Source organism: Mercurialis annua, linkage group LG1-X (assembly GCF_937616625.2).
Source record: "Mercurialis annua linkage group LG1-X, ddMerAnnu1.2, whole genome shotgun sequence".
NCBI lineage: Eukaryota > Viridiplantae > Streptophyta > Magnoliopsida > Malpighiales > Euphorbiaceae > Mercurialis > Mercurialis annua.
Genome location: NC_065570.1, coordinates 18050524 through 18067714, shown reverse-complemented (window position 1 = coordinate 18067714; position 17191 = coordinate 18050524). Strand labels below are relative to the sequence as shown.

The window sequence follows — 17191 nt, the reverse complement described above, 5'->3', positions numbered from 1 at the left end:
ATATTTTAAGGGAAAATATAAAAACCAAACCACGCCAAATATTTACGTAAAATTTCGGTTCGGTTAACCAAACTTTAGCATCGGTTTTGGTTCGGTTTGGTTCGGTTTGATTAATATAGATTTAGATAAATATTATATATAACTATACGTAAAAATTAAAATTATACGTAATAATTTTTACTTATATATGTGTATTAGTTTATATATTTTATTTTCATATATGTATCTATACACACATATTATATTTATATATAAATATTTCAATAAATAAATTTTATATTTATTATTACATATATAAATATTAATAAAAATAATATTATTGTAAACTTCGGTTTTTCGGTCGGTTCGGTTAACCACTAGTTGAAACCAAACCGAAACCAAAACCCATACTTTTTTATAATTTGAAACCAAGCCAATCCATTTTAACCAAACCAAAATTAATTTCGGGTTGGTTTGGATCGGATTAATGGTTTGGTTCGGTTTTTGCTCACCCCTACTTGTGAGGCTCCTAGAGCCAAAACCTCACCAAGATATTCTTATAAGTCCCATAGACTTCAATGTGTTTATTGCATGAGATTTGGACATAAGAATATAGTTGCTATATGAGAAAGTCCAATTGAGATTGATTCTATTGGACTACTCTAGCCCTAACTTTCAAGGACCCAAATTAATTTGGGCACCTAAGGTTTGAGTTTGTTTCTTCTAATTGTCAAAGGAGACCGTTTCGCATAAAACCAAATGGTAGGTTGATAGCGGTAGCTCAAGGCAAATCATTTACATAATTGACTTTGATAAGCTTGAGAACCGAGATGGAAAGTGTTCACTATCACTTAGCGATGAGTCTCGGTTGCGGCACCAAAGACTTGGTCATGCTATCTTAGACCTCTTAAATGAGGTAAGCAAGGATGATATTGTTAAAGGTTTTCCCAAGCTAAAATTTTCAAAAGATAAAGTGTGAGGACCTTGTCAAATGGGAAAACAACACAAGTCTTCTATTAAAGCAAAAAATGTTGTTTCAACTTCTAGACCATCGCAATTGCTTCACATGGACTTGCGTGGATCTATGAGAGTTGCTAGCTTGCGTGGCATGCACTATGAGTTTGTTCTTGTTGATGATTACTCGAGATTCACTTGGGTTATATTCTTGGCTTATAAGAATAATGCTTTCAATGCTTTTGAAAGTGTTGCAAAATGTGTTCAAAAAGAAAAATATTTTTCTATTTCAAGCATTAGAAGTGATCATGGAATCGAATTTCAAAACGAGTTTTTCAAAAGTTTTTGTGATGAAAATATTGTTTCACACAGTTTTTCTTCTCCTAGAATGCCTCAATAAAATGGGGTTATAGAAAGGAAGAATCGCACTTTGGTTAAAATGGCTCGATCTATGCTTAATGAGTATGACTTACCTCAATAGTTATCGGCCAAAGCTATTAGCACCGCCTGCTATGTTTCAAACCGTATTTTCAAAAGACCTACTTTAAACAAAACCTCTTATGAGCTTTGGATAGGAATAAAGCACAAGATATCTTATTTTCAAGTATTTGATGCAAATGCTTTATATTAAACACCAAGGATGACCTTGGAAAATTTGATTCCAAAACCAATGAAGACTTGTTATTTGATTATGCCTGTACTAGCCAGTCTTTTAGAGTCTTTAGCAAACATACTTTAATTGTTGAGGAGTTAATGCATGTGGTATTTGATGAGTCCTCTAAGGAATTTCCGGAAAAGGACTCGTTTGTTCATGACTTTTTAAGCGCATTTGAGGATCTCACAATTGCTGAAAATTAAGAAAATCCAACTACTAATGTGGAGATTCCTTAACCAACTCAAAGAGTGGATAAAGTGGAAACTGCATCACCTCATCCGGCTCAAACCCATGTGGTCACTTACGATTTACAAAAGGATTGGGCTTTTTAGAAAAGTTATCATCAAGACTTAATTATCGGTGAGACGTCAAGGGGAGTAAGTACTCATTCTCACTTTCGTAATTTAGGCAATATTGCATTTCTATCTCAATTTGAGTCCACCAAAGTTAGTGAAGCTCTAGTTGATGATTGTTGGGTGATTGTTATGCAAGATGAACTCAATAAATTCGACAGGAATAAAATATGGGAACTATTCCCTCCTCCTAATGGTCACAATTGGGACAAAATAGGTTTTCCGAAATTGTTGGATGAAAGCGGAATGATAATCCGGAACAAGGCCCGATTGGTTTCCCAAGGCTACAACTAAGAAGAAGGCATTGATTATGAAGAAACTTTTCGCTCCGATTGCTCGTTTAGAAACCATTCACATGCTTTTAGCATATGCATCTTGTATGAATTTTAATCTTTTTCAAATGGATGTTAAAAGTTCCTTTTAACTGTTTTATTGAGGAGGAAGTTTATGCTAAGCAACCTCCCAATTTTGAAGATTATAAACATCCAAATTATGTTTTTAAACTCCACAAGGCTTTGTATGGTTTAAAACAAGTTCCTAGAGCTTGGTATGACTGATTGAGTGGATTTTTACTTTAAAATGATTTTTCCAAAGGCAAGGTTGACACAACTCTTTTCACAAAAACTCATAAGCATAATATTCTTTTTGTCCAAATATATGTTGATGATATTATTTTTAGTGCTACTAAGGAACATCTTTATGAGCATTTCAGTAAGTGTATGACTAGGGAGTTTGAGATGAGTCTCATGGGAGAGCTTAATTCTTTCTCGGACTACAAATCAAACAAGAAAAGGATGGACTTTTTATAAATCAATCCAAATACACGAAGGAGATGCTTAAGAAGTTTGGGATGGATACCTCATCAAGTAGCAAAACACCAATGAGCACCACAACAAAATTGGACAAAGATGAATCGGGTAAATGCATTAACACTATAATGTATCGAGGTATGATTGGATCTCTACTTTATTTTACTGTAAGTATGCAAAATATCATGTTTAGTGTTTGTTTGTGTGCACGTTTTCAATCTTGTCCCAAGGAGTCGTATTTGCATGTCGTTTAACGTATTTTTAAATATTTGCATGGCATTTTAAACCTAATCTGTAGCGGCCGGGTGTTGTTGTGCTCAAGTCCTTTGAATTAAGCAACAACTCGATGATTACGATATTGCACTTGCCAACTTTCCCATTAAATGCGACAATACAAGTGCAATTAACCTTTCCAAGAACGATATTCAATACTTTAGGAGTAAACACATATATATTCGCCATCATTTCATTCATGATCATGTGCAGAATGATGATGTTGTGACTGAATTTATCGACACAACTAGTCAACTTGCGAACATCTTTACCAAACCTCTAAATGAAGATTGTAGGAACTTCATTTTTAGGGAAATCGGTAATGCTTCATGGTAATTCGTTATCTTGATTTTTCTGTGTAAGTTTTCTTTATATGATTGACATGTTTTTTTACTTATTATCTTTGCTAAAATTGAAGTATTAATGTTCAATTTCTTAGTAATAAGTATGATAGAAAGATTGTCCAAAAAGTGCTAAGTGTTTGTGTGAAAAATGGTGTTAAAATGCCTTAAAAAAATTATGAACGATCGTTGGTGTTTCTGCACAATCGTTCAGTTTCTTTAAATTTGTCTATAAAATCTCGTTTTTGTTATTTTTGAATGATCGTTCACCCTCTTCTGAACAATCGTTTAACTACGTTTTTAAATGATGTTTGAACTCAGTGACTTGAACGATATGCTGAACGACTCTTTGGACGACCGCTTACTCTCTTTGAACGATCGTCAAGTCTTTCAAACGATCGTTTACGTCTGATTTTTTTATGTTTTTCAACAGTTCTCTTCTTTCTTTCTCTTTCTGTCCACTCAACCTCTTTGTCGCCGGTGACTTTTCCTCACCAAACCTTGTCGTTTTTAACATTTAAAACCTTGAAATTCTTGCGCTTTCCATCTAAATTTCTTGTTTTTCGTGCTTTTCATCCATCAATTACAAGATTCTACGGTTTTTGTTTTGCTTGTTTTAAAAGAAAACCCTATCTTTCCTCTATTCCTCTTCATCTTGCTTCAATGTCGCCTGCAATAAAGAGAAAGCAGACTGCCAAGAGGAATCCCACTATCACTCGTGCTTGAACTCCGACCAACCTCTCTGAGAACACTAGTAACATGTGTACCGCCCTTGCAAATCGTCCTTTCATTTGTTCTCGTGTTCATTCTCCTAGTACTATCGAGTCCTTAGGTTTCTCTAATGAGTTTAGCACATGGGTGAACAATCTTAGTTGGTCTGATTTCCTCAATGTTGAAAATGTTAGTGATAAAACTCTCATTCTTGAATTCCTATCAACTTTGCAAGTTAGCAAACGACTTAATGGTCCTAATCGTCCCTACTATTTGATGTCATTTAGGTTGAAGAATGTGATTAGGCTTGTCACTAAAACTAATATTGATGCTATGTTTGGTTTTCCTTCGGAGGGTTTAACCTAGATTCCTCGTAACTTAAACAAGGATGATCTCTATCTTTTGTATCTCGTAGTCATCTTTGGAATGTCCTTCTTAGGAGTACAAATCAGTTTAGGTTTATTGCTTTGTGGTATTTTCATCGTGCTATCACCTATACTATCAATTGTTGTAGTTTGTCTCATGAAAAGTTTTCCAAACTTGATCTTATCTTGATGGATTGTTCTGTCAAAAACATTCAAGTGCAAAGTGGTTTGTTTTTCATTGATTGTCTCATTGAGATTGCGACGGACACTACCTCGCATAAAAAAGATTAACATTGGTCGTTTTGTTACTCGGATAACGAGATATCTTAGAGTGTTGTCACTTAATGAGTCATTTCTTACTCTCGCTCCGTTAGAAGGTGCTTCTTTGGATACTCATTTCCTTTTGAATGCCAATTAAATTCGTCTTGATTCGTTCTCAAACTCTTATGTTGTCACTCTATTTGTGGGTGTTAATCGTGATGATCGGGCTCCTAGTAATGGCGAGGTGCCTACCGTTCCTTCCCATGGCAGGGCTCCTCGTACCTCAAGCCCTCCCATGTCTTTTATGTCTACTTCTCGCCCTTATGAGGCTCATTTTTGACCTCTACCTCTTTGGATTCTATTACCCTAGGTCTTCAAGCTCTTAGTTCCTCGGTTGATACTCATTTCACTCACATGGATTCCCGCTTTGAGTCTCTTGGTACTTTGGTTTCTAGCATTCACAACGCTTACGATCTTCGCTTTGAGGCTTTGAAGAGGGATATGCGTGCGATGAATTTACATTTTAGGATTAGTTCTACCTCCGGCGCACTGATGTAAGATGATACAACGGGTCATGAAGATCACACGGAAGATATTGTTTGATTTTCTTGTTTATGGTTTTTTCTTTTTGCTTTAGCACCTATGGACACATGTGCTCTATTTTGATTTTGTTTATTATTTGGCACTGTATGCTAATGCCTCTATTTTAGTTAGTTTTTACTTGTTTCTTTTTTGGATGATGTTTATCCTATGACTTATGTTATATCTATGGTTGTTTGACATGGTTTCTATCGTTCTTGTGTTGACTTGTTTTTTGGTTGATTATATATGAGTATTTTCTTATGCCTTATGTTATCGCTTTTGTATGCCTTTTTGCATATAGTCAATCGGGGGAGAACCTTTACCATTCAAATGCTAAAATTAATTGTCTAAAAATTAATTAAAAATGACTAGAAACCTTTTAAGTTGTTATCACATTAAGGGTTTTAACTCGGGTTTTAATTCATTTTTAGGCCAATTGATTGCCTATATCAAAAAAGGGGAGAATGTTGGACCATGTGCCCTTCTAAATCCTAATTTTGATATATAAAATTAATTGGCATTGTTATGTTTCTAACAACGATCTTTTTCTCGTAGAAAATCAGTTTATATGTTGTTTTTTAGCACTGTGAACGATCGTTCAGAATATTGCATGTCGTTCACTTTGTTCTAAAAACAAGGTCATTTCAGTCCCTTAGAGAATTGGTCATTTCCTTGGTTGAATGATCGTTCATGCTTTTTTGAACTATCTTTCACTTCAGAAATCCTTTTGGCATTTCAACACAAGAACTTAAACGATCAAATGGATGATCATATGAACGACCGTGCATATGCTTTGAAAGATCGTACACAATCTTGAACGATCGTTCACCTGGCCTTTTCTCAAGCTTTTTATGACCGTTGCAGCTGAACGATTGTGCCTCTCACCTTGAACGATCGTCCACAATGTTCTGCAACTCTTTTAATGAAGTTCTTAAAGTCAAAATGACGGGATTATTTTGTTTTGAACCAATGTGACTTTGCCATGTCAGCAATAAGACTTTGACAACTTGTTCTAACTCATTGAGCAAGTAAAAGTTATGTCTTGGTCCGAGTGGGGATAGCATTTCTCTTCTGCATGTCCATGGAGTTTTGAAAAATCCAAGCATCTCAGAGATAGATAGAGAGGTAGGAATTTTTCGAACGAACCGCACTCCTTCTTATACGTCAGGAGTCCATTAATGAGAAGGGGCTAGGGAAAGCTTGAATCCAATTTCTACAGTGATGAATATAAGCGCAATTGAAATTTCTGGGGAGTTATATATTTGTGTATTGATAAGGCCATTCACTATTTCTTGAAGCTCAATCTCTACCCCGGACGAACCATATAGCCAAGAGAAAGCATGAACCAGAATAGAAGAGCTCGCCCCACCCATGAGTAAATATCTCATAGTAGCCTCATTAGACCGTACATTTTTCTTGGTATATCCAGATAATAGGTAGGAGCATAAACTGAAACATTCTGGAGCGACAAAGATAGTTATTAAATCGTTAGCACCGCATAAAAACATTCCTCCTAGAGTAGCTGTTAATACGAATAAGAGAAACTCTGTTATAGCCATTTCTGTACATTCAATGTACTCTACGGATAGAGGAATACATAGAGTTGAACATAGTAAAATAAGAAATTGAAAGATTTCGTTGAAATTGTTCGTTTGGAAATTTTTCGAAAAGCTAATCATAGGTTCTTCTCCCCATCGGAACAATAGGGCCGTTATACTCATTACTAAACTTGTTGAAGAGATGAAATATAACCAAGGTATATCTTTTTGATCAGAGGTTGAATCGATCATCAGAAGAAAAATTAGGCCAAAAATTAGGATACATTCTGGGAAAATCAAACTTCCATCGAAGAGAAGCAAATGAAAGTTAGAACATTTATTTACAACATTCAAAAATCTAAAAAACTCCTAAAACTCTCTCAAATTTATTATGTATCAATTCTTTAACATTGATTACTTGTTGTTCTAGTTAGTTAGAACATTTATTGTTTTTATTGTGGGTTGTTGATTAAGCCTTGTAAAAGTCAATTAGTGTTAAGTTAGCGTAGTTTTGGAAAAATTCAAAGTTGGGTGTTCAGCTATAAAGCACCATTTGTGTAATTTATCATCAAGTATATTTCTAGTGGAAAATCTCAATCTTTGATTGAGTAGTGGATGTAGTAAACCAAACCATTCAAATAATCTCTTTATCTACTCCCTAAACCCTAACTTCATCTTTTTTTATCCTAAACAAATTTTAATTAGTCATTAAACCTAATTCACTCACCTCTTAGGTATTTCAGTTTGTATATGAATTTTTTTTTTTACATTTTTTATATATTTTTAATAAATTTAATATTTGAATAAATATTAATTTGATTTTGTGTAAATACGCAGGACTTACGACTCCAATATTATAGTTTATTTGATTTAACCTAATATATACAAATTATTATTAAAAGAGCATCAATTTTAGAGATAGTTCATACTTCCAATACTTTACAGCCAACGATAAAATAGATGTTTATTTTACTTGGTTGAATATGATTTTTTTTTACATTTTTTATATATATTTTTTAATAAATTTATTATTTAAATAAATATTAATTTTATTCCGTGCAACTATGCGGGGCTTACGACTTTAATATTATAGTTTATTTGGTTTAACATATTATAAAAGTTATTATTAACAAAACATTAATAATTGATGGAGTCTGCCTTCTGAACCGGTGAATGAGACCTGTAAAACAGGGTAGAAGCTAACCGGACGGTGATTGTCCGATTAACTCTCCGATGCTAAAGTCAGTTTAGAGTTTTGAGCAGCGTTTTGAGTATATGAATGTAATGGTGTTTCTAGGCATACCTCATGCTCCTTTTATAGTAAATGAATGCATACCTTGTAGAGTTGTAGTAGGTAAGTGAATCCTACTTTGTAGGGATTGACCCTGATTTAGCGTGATATACCTTATTCAGACGTGAGTCCTATTTAGAAACTTCTTCCTAAATAGTCTCGTCTTCCTAAGATAGAGCTTATCTTTCTATGTTGGAGATTGTGTCCAAATAGGAAGATACTTCGAGATATCATAGTAGATCTGGCGATCGGTCCGGATCCAGGATTGACGCGCTTTGGGCGGATCCTAAGGGATTCGGTATTCATCTTATTGAATGATACATCGGCGGATCCTATGGATTCGGCCTTCTTCCTCATATATCCAGGTCTTCCATTAGGAGTCCGATATCACCTGAGAAATGATCTCCTGTGACTCGGCTCCATTGTAATTTGCGTAGGATTCGGTATCCATCATTAGCCCCCCCTCAAGTGAGCTGGAGTAATTGGTATTTATGCCTTAGTAAATTTCGGCTCTTTTGGAGCTGAGTCTTTTTATATTCTGGGCGAGTCGCTTCGCATTTTGGCGAGTCGCTTTTCTTCTTTAGTAAGATTCTCTTTCTTGCCACGTGTCACTTTTTAATGAGTTGGTGTTACTATGTTCCTCGTATTTAAACTCTTCATATTTTTCTTTTCTTTTTTCATTTCCATTTATTTTCGAAAGTACTCTCATTCTCTGATTATATTCTCCCGACTTTCTAGGATTGTTCTGTTCTTCGTTTGCTCGTGGCCTTCCATCATTTTCTTTTCCAGATTTCAGGTATGTTTCTTTTGTTTGTTTGTGCTTTGAAGATTTAAAGCTATTTCTCTGTTTTCTTCGATTTCTGTAAATGACATTCTGGAAATTGTTTTGTTGTTCTTGGTGTCCTTCGATATTTTCCTTGTTTGATCTTTAGTTTTCATTTGTGTTTGTGATTTCCTGTTCTAGGATGCCTCTTAGTCGAGCAAAAAATGCATGAACCGCCATAGCCATCACCAGATCGGGGCTTCGTAGGAACGAAGTCTTAGATATTTATTTTAAGTATAGTTTTCCTTCGACAATAGAGTAATATTACCAGTGCCGATATGGCTGCTTCTGAGTCCCCTGGTTCGTCTTGTAGGGCGATTGTTTTTGAAGAACAATTCGCTGCTGGTCTTAGGTTCCCTTTAGATCCTTTTTTAGTAGAAGTGTGTAGGGATTTAGGAGTTGCTTTAGGACAGCTCTATCCTGGTACGATCAAGATAATACTTGCTTTCGTGGAAGCGTGTAGGCTTCGGGGTCATACCCCTTCTCTTAATGTCCTTCATTATTTCGTAGATTTTAGAAAGTGTGACGGTTGCTTCGTGTTTGCACTTGGTAGGAGAGGTCGATCCCGTATTTATCTGCCTTATTTAAATAATCGCTGGCGGAGGCGTTTCTTTATAGTGTATCATAACTTTGCTTTTCTTCATTTTCCGGATGGTTTTTCTACTCATCAAGTTCAAAACTATCCGTCTCCTTTAAATTTGTCTGAGTCCATCCTTGCTTTTGACTTGTCATTCCATAGTGTCTTTCAACGTCTCGTTTTAAACATTTTGATTAGTAGTCATCTTCGATATCGATAATTTCCTTTAGAGGATGCTTCTCGAGGTGTGGCGGATCTTCATTGTTCCTTTCTTCAAGGTATTTTTATTATTTTATTAGTGTTTCTTTATCTTTTGTAGGATGTCTTCTTCTTCTGACGATTTGCTTTCCGGGTTTCAATTAGATTTGGATATTCCAATGGGCGGTCCTGAAATCCACATCGCCGAGCCTATTCCAGGAGATCAGGCTTAAATTACTGTAGTTCCTGGCGAGGCAGTGTTACTTGCTGGTGACGGAGTAATCGTCATAGCAGATGGCGATGCGGTCGAAGAGCCATTAGGTGATGAGGTTGTTGTAGCTCCACCTCCTCCTCCAGCTCCAGTGAATATTCCGGAAGAAAATGGGAAGTAAATTCGGGCGAGGTGATTGTTATTGATTCGGAGGAGGTTTTACTGAGTCAAGACATTATGGATTCGCCGTCCAGGAAGCGGCGTCAGGTTAGCGACGAATCTCCTTCAAGGGAGAGTCTTCCTGGAAGTTTTTCTTCTGCTCCTAGCTTGGTGCAGTGGGTTAAAGGTCATGATCCAGCCAGCTTGCTGAATCCTAGGGTTTTGGCGGAATACATCAGGACTTTGGCGATTCTTGAAGATATTACTTGGTTTGCCTCCAAGCCTGGGCATGAGCTTTCGGACATTGCTTTTTTTCATGGCTTCTCTGTAAGTTGATTGTTATCTAAGTAAACTGCTATTTAGAGTTACTTTCTGTTATATATTTTTATGATTTGTTTTTCTTCGTGTTGGATGGTAGGCCCTTCAATCTGTTCTGGTGCTGAACGATCGTCGTCAATGTGCCGAGGAGGAAGTCGAGCGTCTTTCTACTCTTCTGGCGACCTCTGAATCTGAGAGGGCAAAGCTGAAGGCTTCATTAGAAGAGCATGATTCGCTCCTGTCACAGCTTAAGGCGCAGGATGCGATTAATTATCGCCAGGTCAAAGTGATTGAGAAGAAAACCAATGACCTGACTCAGGAGATTGCAGAGCTTATCCAGATCAATACTCTTGTTGGCGAAGAGCGAGATAAGCTGAGATCTGAGGTAGAGGGCCTTCATATTCGTCTTCTCGATACGAAGGCTTTTATTCTGCTTTGATCAGCGAGTATTGTCTCGCTATCGGGAGAAAACTTTTGGATCAGAACCCAAACATTGATCTGTCTGGAGTCAACGGGTTGGATCCTCAAGCCATTGCTCGTCATCTTCTTGAGAAAATGTCAAAGGACCGCGCGAAATAGATTTTTGTTTTTGCTTTTTTGTATGGGACAGTCTTTTTTTGTAATATTATTTTGTATTATTGATTTATGAATACATCTCCTTTTCTTCAATGTCAGATCGAATTTTTGCTTTTGTTTTTATTTCATTATGTTCCTTGGTGTATTTAATATTTTCCGAGTTGATGCTTGATTTAGAGTTAGTTTAAACTCTAAGTTTTAGTATTTTTGCCTCGAGAGTTAATCTAAACTCTGTTTTGTAATTTTGCTTTGTTCGAGTTAATCTAAACTCTTTTGTAATTTTTCTTTGTTCGAGTTAATCTAATCTCTTTTGTAATTTTGCTTTGTTCGAGTTAATCTAAACTCTTTTGTAATTTCGCTTTGTTCGAGTTAATCTAAACTCTTTTGTGGCGGTTCGCCTTTTTTGAGTTAATCTAAACTCTTTTGTAACTTTGATTTGTTCGAGTTAATCTAAACTTTTTTGTGGTGGTTCGCCTTTTTTAAGTTAATCTAAACTCTTTTTATTATTTTTTGTCTTTGGTTTAATCATTCATGATAGATCTTGATTTTCGTTTCTTTTGTGATTCGTCCGGCCAATCATATAGTAGGAAAATTGAACTTTTATTGATAAAAAGACTGCATAAAATATTAAAGATAGCTGTGACGCCATCGGGTAAGACATAAAATCTTTACTAGCGATGGGTCGTTTTTCCTCCCTATTTTTCCTTCTTCTCGGTCTTATTTTCTTGGAGATCCACCACGGACTTCTCATAGCATTTCTTAGCTATATTCTGATCTCTTCTCAGCGTCACCACTCCCTTTTCAGTTGGTATTTTCATTGCCAGTGCTCTTATGCTAGTCACTACAGCTGAATCGTGAAGGAAAGGCCTTCCAAGGATGGCATTGAATGTTAGCTCCATATCCACTATGTTAAATAGTGGCATAACCTTTTTGTTGATTCCTCTCTCCGGGCCGATTATTACTTCCAATGTGACTGCTCCTGGCGGATTGATGGAGGGGCCACCGAATTCTGATAACGGGATCGGGACTCAGCACAACCTTGACGCGATTCCTCCAAGCATCTTGTACGCCGCGTTTGTCATAAGATTCACTACACTTCCTTCGTCGATTAGGATTCGCTCCATGTTCCAATTTTCAATGATAGTAGTCACCACCAAGGCATCATCATGGGGTGCTTTCACGTGCTCGTAGTCTTCAATATCGAAAATTACAGGTGGCATGTGGGTTTCTCTGATGTTCATCACTTCTTTTCTTTGCTTTCTTCTAATCGTTGAGCTGCTATGTCCTCCTCCGTTGATTATGTGTATGGTTCCCAATATTTTTGATGGGCGTTCTTCTTTTTTCTCTTTTCCTTTGTCATCTCTGCTTCTTTTTCCTCCTTTGTCATTGTTTTTCGTTTTGTGGGCCATAAATTTCCTTAGTTTTCCTGTATCTATCATTCTCTTGATTTCGACTTTCAAATTTCTGCAACAGTCTGTTTCATGTCCGTAGTCTTCGTGGAATTTGCAGTATTTTCTCGTGTCTCTTATTTCGGCTTTCATCTTTGGCAGCCATACTACGTTTTTGACGTTTTCTTTGATCCATATGAGGACGTTAGTTCGGCTGGTATTCAATGGTGTGAAGTTGCTTTCATCGTCTCGGGGGTCGTACCTAGGTTCATACCTCGTTTGGGAGGCAAATCGCCTGCTCTCTTCTGGCCTTCCTCTTCTATCTTCAGATTTTGACTTCGGTTTTTCCTTGGATTTTTCTTTCGACTCTTTTCCCTTTGCTTCTTTCCCGCGAATCACCCTCCGACCCTCGTCTAGCTCGAAGTATTTTTGGGCGGTTCCTATGAGAGTGGTTGGGTATACTCGGCATAGAATTGCGTCTGATACGCTTCGTAGCCCCATGATGGCTGTGAATCTGGAAGTATGATCCCGCAGATCTCAATCTCCATTGAACGTTGGCAAGACTAGTAGGTTCATGTTGTATGGAATTGTTTCCTCCATGATTTCAGGCGAAAGGGGTGATCCCTTCTGCCTGAGGTCGTCTATATCCGGCTCTTCTGACTTCAGTTTCTTGAGTGCCTTGGCTATCTTCTCCTCCAAATCCTCTTCCACTACGTATGTGGCTTTGCTTTTTTGGTGCGATTTTGAGGACTCGCCCTCCCCTTCTTGGTGTTTTTTTTCCGGCTACTCTCTTCGTGCATCTTTGTCCTGTCGTTTACTCTTGGGTGGGGCATCTTCTTTCTCCCTTCGCTCCTCTCTTTTCGAGTTTAGCCCGCTTCGGGCATCATCCTGGTTCTGCTCATTTCTGGGTGTTTCTCCGGGGGTTTGTTCGTCGGATTTTTCTATTTCATTTTCTTGATTTTCTAGACATTCTTCGTTGCACCTGTTCTCATTTTCTCATTGGTTTCTGTCATTCCTTCCCTCGTTTCTTTCTTAGTTTCCTCCGTTTCTGGGTTCCCTTCTTCTGTCATTTCCTCCTCTAGTTGGCTCTTGTCGGATTGGGTTTGTGTTTTCGGTTTTTCCTCTCCTTCTTGCTACTGTTGGGCTGAAATTATCCCTCAGGATTTTCCTTATTTCTTCATGCCTGCCGTTTGTTCTTTTTCTTCATTGGCCAATTTATTCAGGTTTGCCTGGACAGATTCTAGTACTTTTCTCAAAATCTCATTGTACAGATCTTGTGTTGCCATGCCTAGCGTTGATTGTTCATCAGTTCTCAGATTGAAAGCGATTGGGTTGCTTCCTCGGGTTGGTTTGGTACTAGGGGGTTGAAAAAGAGGGTCCTCCGGTATCACTTCTCCCTCCAGAGCTGTGCAGCCCATCTTCAGTGACGTTGATTATTTCTGGCGTGCTTTTTGGTACCATTGGTTGTTTTTCTTTCAGGTTCATTCCTTCAGAAGTCATCTTCTTCTATGAAATTTATTTGAGTTCAGAAAAGCTCCTTCGAATTTGAATTTGAGTTAAACTTTTCCCACAGACGGCGCCAATTGATGGAGTCTGCCTTTTGAACCGGTGAATGAGACCTGCAAAAACAGGGTAGAAGCTAACCTGACGGTGGTTATCCGATTAACTCTCCAATGCTAAAGTAAGTTTAGAGCTTTGAGCATCATTTTCAGTATATGAATGTAATGGTGTTTCTAGGCATACCTCATGCTCCTTTTATAGTAGATGAATGCATACCTTGTAGAGTTGTAGTAGGTAAGTGAATCCTACTTTGTAAGGATTGACCCTGATTTAGCGTGATCTACCTTATTCAGACATGAGTCCTATTTAGGAACGTCTTCCTAAATAGTCTCGTCTTTCTAAGATAGAGCTTATCTTTCTATGGTGGAGATTGTGTCCATATATGAAGATACTTCGAGATATCATAGTAGATCTGGCGATCGGTCCCGATCCAGGATTGACGCGCTTTGGGCGGATCCTAAGGGATTCAGTATTCATCTTATTGAATGATACATCGGCGGATACCATGGATTCGGCCGTCTTTCTCATATATCCAGGTCTTCCATTAGGAGTCCGGTATCACCTGAGAATGGATCTCCTGTGACTCGGCTCCATTGTAATTAGCGTAGGATTTGATATCCATCAATAATAGAGATAGTTCATACATTCAAATACTTTATTGCCAATGCTAAAATAGATGTTCATTTTATTAGTTTGTATATTAATTTGTTTTCATATTTTTTATGTATATTTTTTAGTAAATTTATTATTTAAATAAATATTAATTTAATTCCGTGCAAGGGGCTTACGAAATTATTATTATAGTTTATTTGATTTAACATAAGATATAAAAGTTATTATTAAAAGAGCATTAATATTAGAGATAGTTCATAATCTCAAATAATTTAGCTAAATAGATGTTATTTTATTAGTTTTTTTTACAGTATTTTATTAGTTTGTATAAGTTTTTCACTATTTTTTTATATATTTGTAATAAAATTATTATTCAAATAAATATTAATTTGATTCCGTGTAAATACACGGGACTTACGAATCAAATATTATAGTTTATTTGATTTAACCTAATATATAAAAGTTATTATGAAAAGAGCATTTTAATATTAGAGATAGTTCATACTTTCAATTAATTTATTGCCAACAGTAAAATAGATGTTTATTTTATTAGTTTGTATATGAAGTTTTTTCACATTTTTTATATATATATATTTTTAATAAATTTATTATTTAAATAAATACTAATTTGATTCCGTGTAAGTATGCGAGGCTTACGACTTTAATATTATAGTTTATTTTATTTAACATAATATATAAAAGTTACTATCAAAAGAGCATTGATATTAGAGATAGTTCATATTTTCAAATACTTTATTGCCAACGTTAAAATTGATCTTTATTTTATCAGTTTTTATATGATTTTTTTTCATATTTTTTATATATATACTTTTGATAAATTTATTATTTAAATAAATATTAATTTGATTCCGTGTAAATACGCGGGGCTTACGACTTATAATATTATAGTTTATTTGCTTTGACGTGATCTATAAAAGTTATTATTTAAAGGGCATTAATATTAGAGATAGTCCATACTCTCAAATAATTTATTTTCAACGCTAAAATAGATGTTTATTTTATTAGTTTGTATATGAATTCTTTTCACATTTTTCATATATATTTTTTAATAAATTTATTATTTAAATAAATATTACTTTGATTCCGTATAAATACGTCGGGCTTACGACTTTACAATTATATTTTATTTAATTTAACCTAATATATAAAAGTTCTTATTAAAAGAACATTAATATTAGAGATGGTTCATACTTTCATATATTTTATTAGTTTGTGTGAGCGGAGCGGGGTTCCGGAGGGAATAATCTTTTTCTTATTTCTGCCTTTCTTTCCCATGACGACTAGGAACGGGCAAATCAAAAATTTCACTTCGAATTTTGGACCTCAACATCCTACTGCTCATGGTGTTTCACGATCAGTATTGGAAATGAACGGAGAAGTGAACGTGCGGAACCACATATTGGATTACTCCAGTGCGGCACGAAGCCGCTGACGTCGAGTCCGCTCCTATGCCGCTAGCTATGCCCTGCTTGGTCCCCCGACACGGTGGAGGTTCCGTAGCGCGTCATGAGAACCGCGAGGGAATGGTTCTTCGAAGCCTTCCCTCTCGTCTTCTACCGCTTTGGTGGCGTCCCGCTCCTACGGAGATCGCTCCGAAGAACTACGCGGCGGTTGTGGCTGGTCGTCCTAAAACGACCGAAGAGTCTGCAATATACTTGATTTTGAGGCAATTTTTTATTGAAACCCGGCGGAAAAATCTCGTAAGACTGAATTACCTGGGATGCCTGTGCCCATAAGAAATCGCAGAGCCACAAGTCTTATGGCTAACTTCTCGATCTGAAAATGGTTTGAAAAATGAAGTCGGCACCTAGTTCAACTAGAAAATGCCTTTTAACCGACTAGATGGCCTTACTCGCCTCCGGTAAGACTATCGTGCATCGGATCAAAGACTAGGGTTTGTGGACCTCCCCGAGACTCTTGTGCTAGCTTATCTGTTACCGACTTTATTTTCTGGACATATTCGATTTATATCTAATCTCAACAGTATATGCAGTTCAAAGGATATGCAAGCTGTAAATAAATAAGTATGAAAGCAGTAAACACGTTTGACGCGCATATGACTCGATCTGGACTGGCATTTGAGGCAAGTAGCAGGTACACCTAAGCATACATCTAACCTTAGAGGTTTCTAGCAAATAGCCATAAGTTTGGCTGGTCTGAATTGATTACATGCTCAAAGCCTAAAACCGGATGTATAAGTATGATTGATTGATTTTATTAGGTGAGTCTTGAAAAACCTATACAACCGTTACTACTTTTTCATATTAGTCCTACGATGTCTAAGTGATGGGCTGGATTTGCATTAATGGGCCAATTTTAGGTGATTAGTCCTTTAATCGGTTCATTACTAGATTTGGATGCTTTTGGAAAGCTGTAAACAGTATCAGCATGGTTAAGGGGCAGTTGGATATACATAAAAGGTTAGAAATACTTTTAAACCGCGTTGACTGTGAGTGTCTGGCACTCGTGCGGGTTTCGGCCATCGGTCTGGTCAGAATGGGCTCTAGGTCAGATCACGGGAGTCGTGCGACTCCTCGATTTGGTTCTACTAGTTCAATCCGGAGTCGATTCCGAGTTCGGGTTGGCCCAGAATCGACTCTGGAAGTTGCTTGTTTGCTGGGCCTCGGGCTCGTGGG

At 36.7% G+C, this 17191-nt stretch overlaps 2 protein-coding genes across 2 annotated transcripts; one reads left to right on the top strand and one right to left on the bottom strand.

The window, feature by feature from the left end:
* Positions 1 to 6458: 6458 nt before the first annotated feature.
* Positions 6459 to 7143, bottom strand: LOC126669275 (NAD(P)H-quinone oxidoreductase subunit 2 A, chloroplastic-like). The gene has a single exon (XM_050362709.1). The coding sequence runs from the start codon at positions 7071 to 7073 to the stop codon at positions 6459 to 6461; it is 615 nt and encodes a 204-aa protein (XP_050218666.1). The 5' UTR covers positions 7074 to 7143.
* A 2640-nt stretch (positions 7144 to 9783) lies between these two features.
* Positions 9784 to 11067, top strand: LOC126669284 (uncharacterized). Its single transcript, XM_056106207.1, has 2 exons — positions 9784 to 10407; positions 10499 to 11067. The coding sequence occupies exons 1-2, from the start codon at positions 10159 to 10161 to the stop codon at positions 10835 to 10837; spliced, it is 588 nt and encodes a 195-aa protein (XP_055962182.1). The 5' UTR covers positions 9784 to 10158; the 3' UTR covers positions 10838 to 11067.
* The last annotated feature ends 6124 nt before the right edge of the window (positions 11068 to 17191 follow it).

Excerpts from the sequence above, each read along its gene's own strand:
- LOC126669275 (XM_050362709.1), bottom strand. The coding sequence starts at position 7,073 with ATGATCGATTCAACCTCTGATCAAAAAGATATACCTTGGTTATATTTC.
- LOC126669284 (XM_056106207.1), top strand. The coding sequence starts at position 10,159 with ATGGATTCGCCGTCCAGGAAGCGGCGTCAGGTTAGCGACGAATCTCCT. Across the intron at positions 10,408-10,498 it reads CTTTTTTTCATGGCTTCTCT|GCCCTTCAATCTGTTCTGGT; the intron begins GTAAGTTGATTG and ends GTTGGATGGTAG.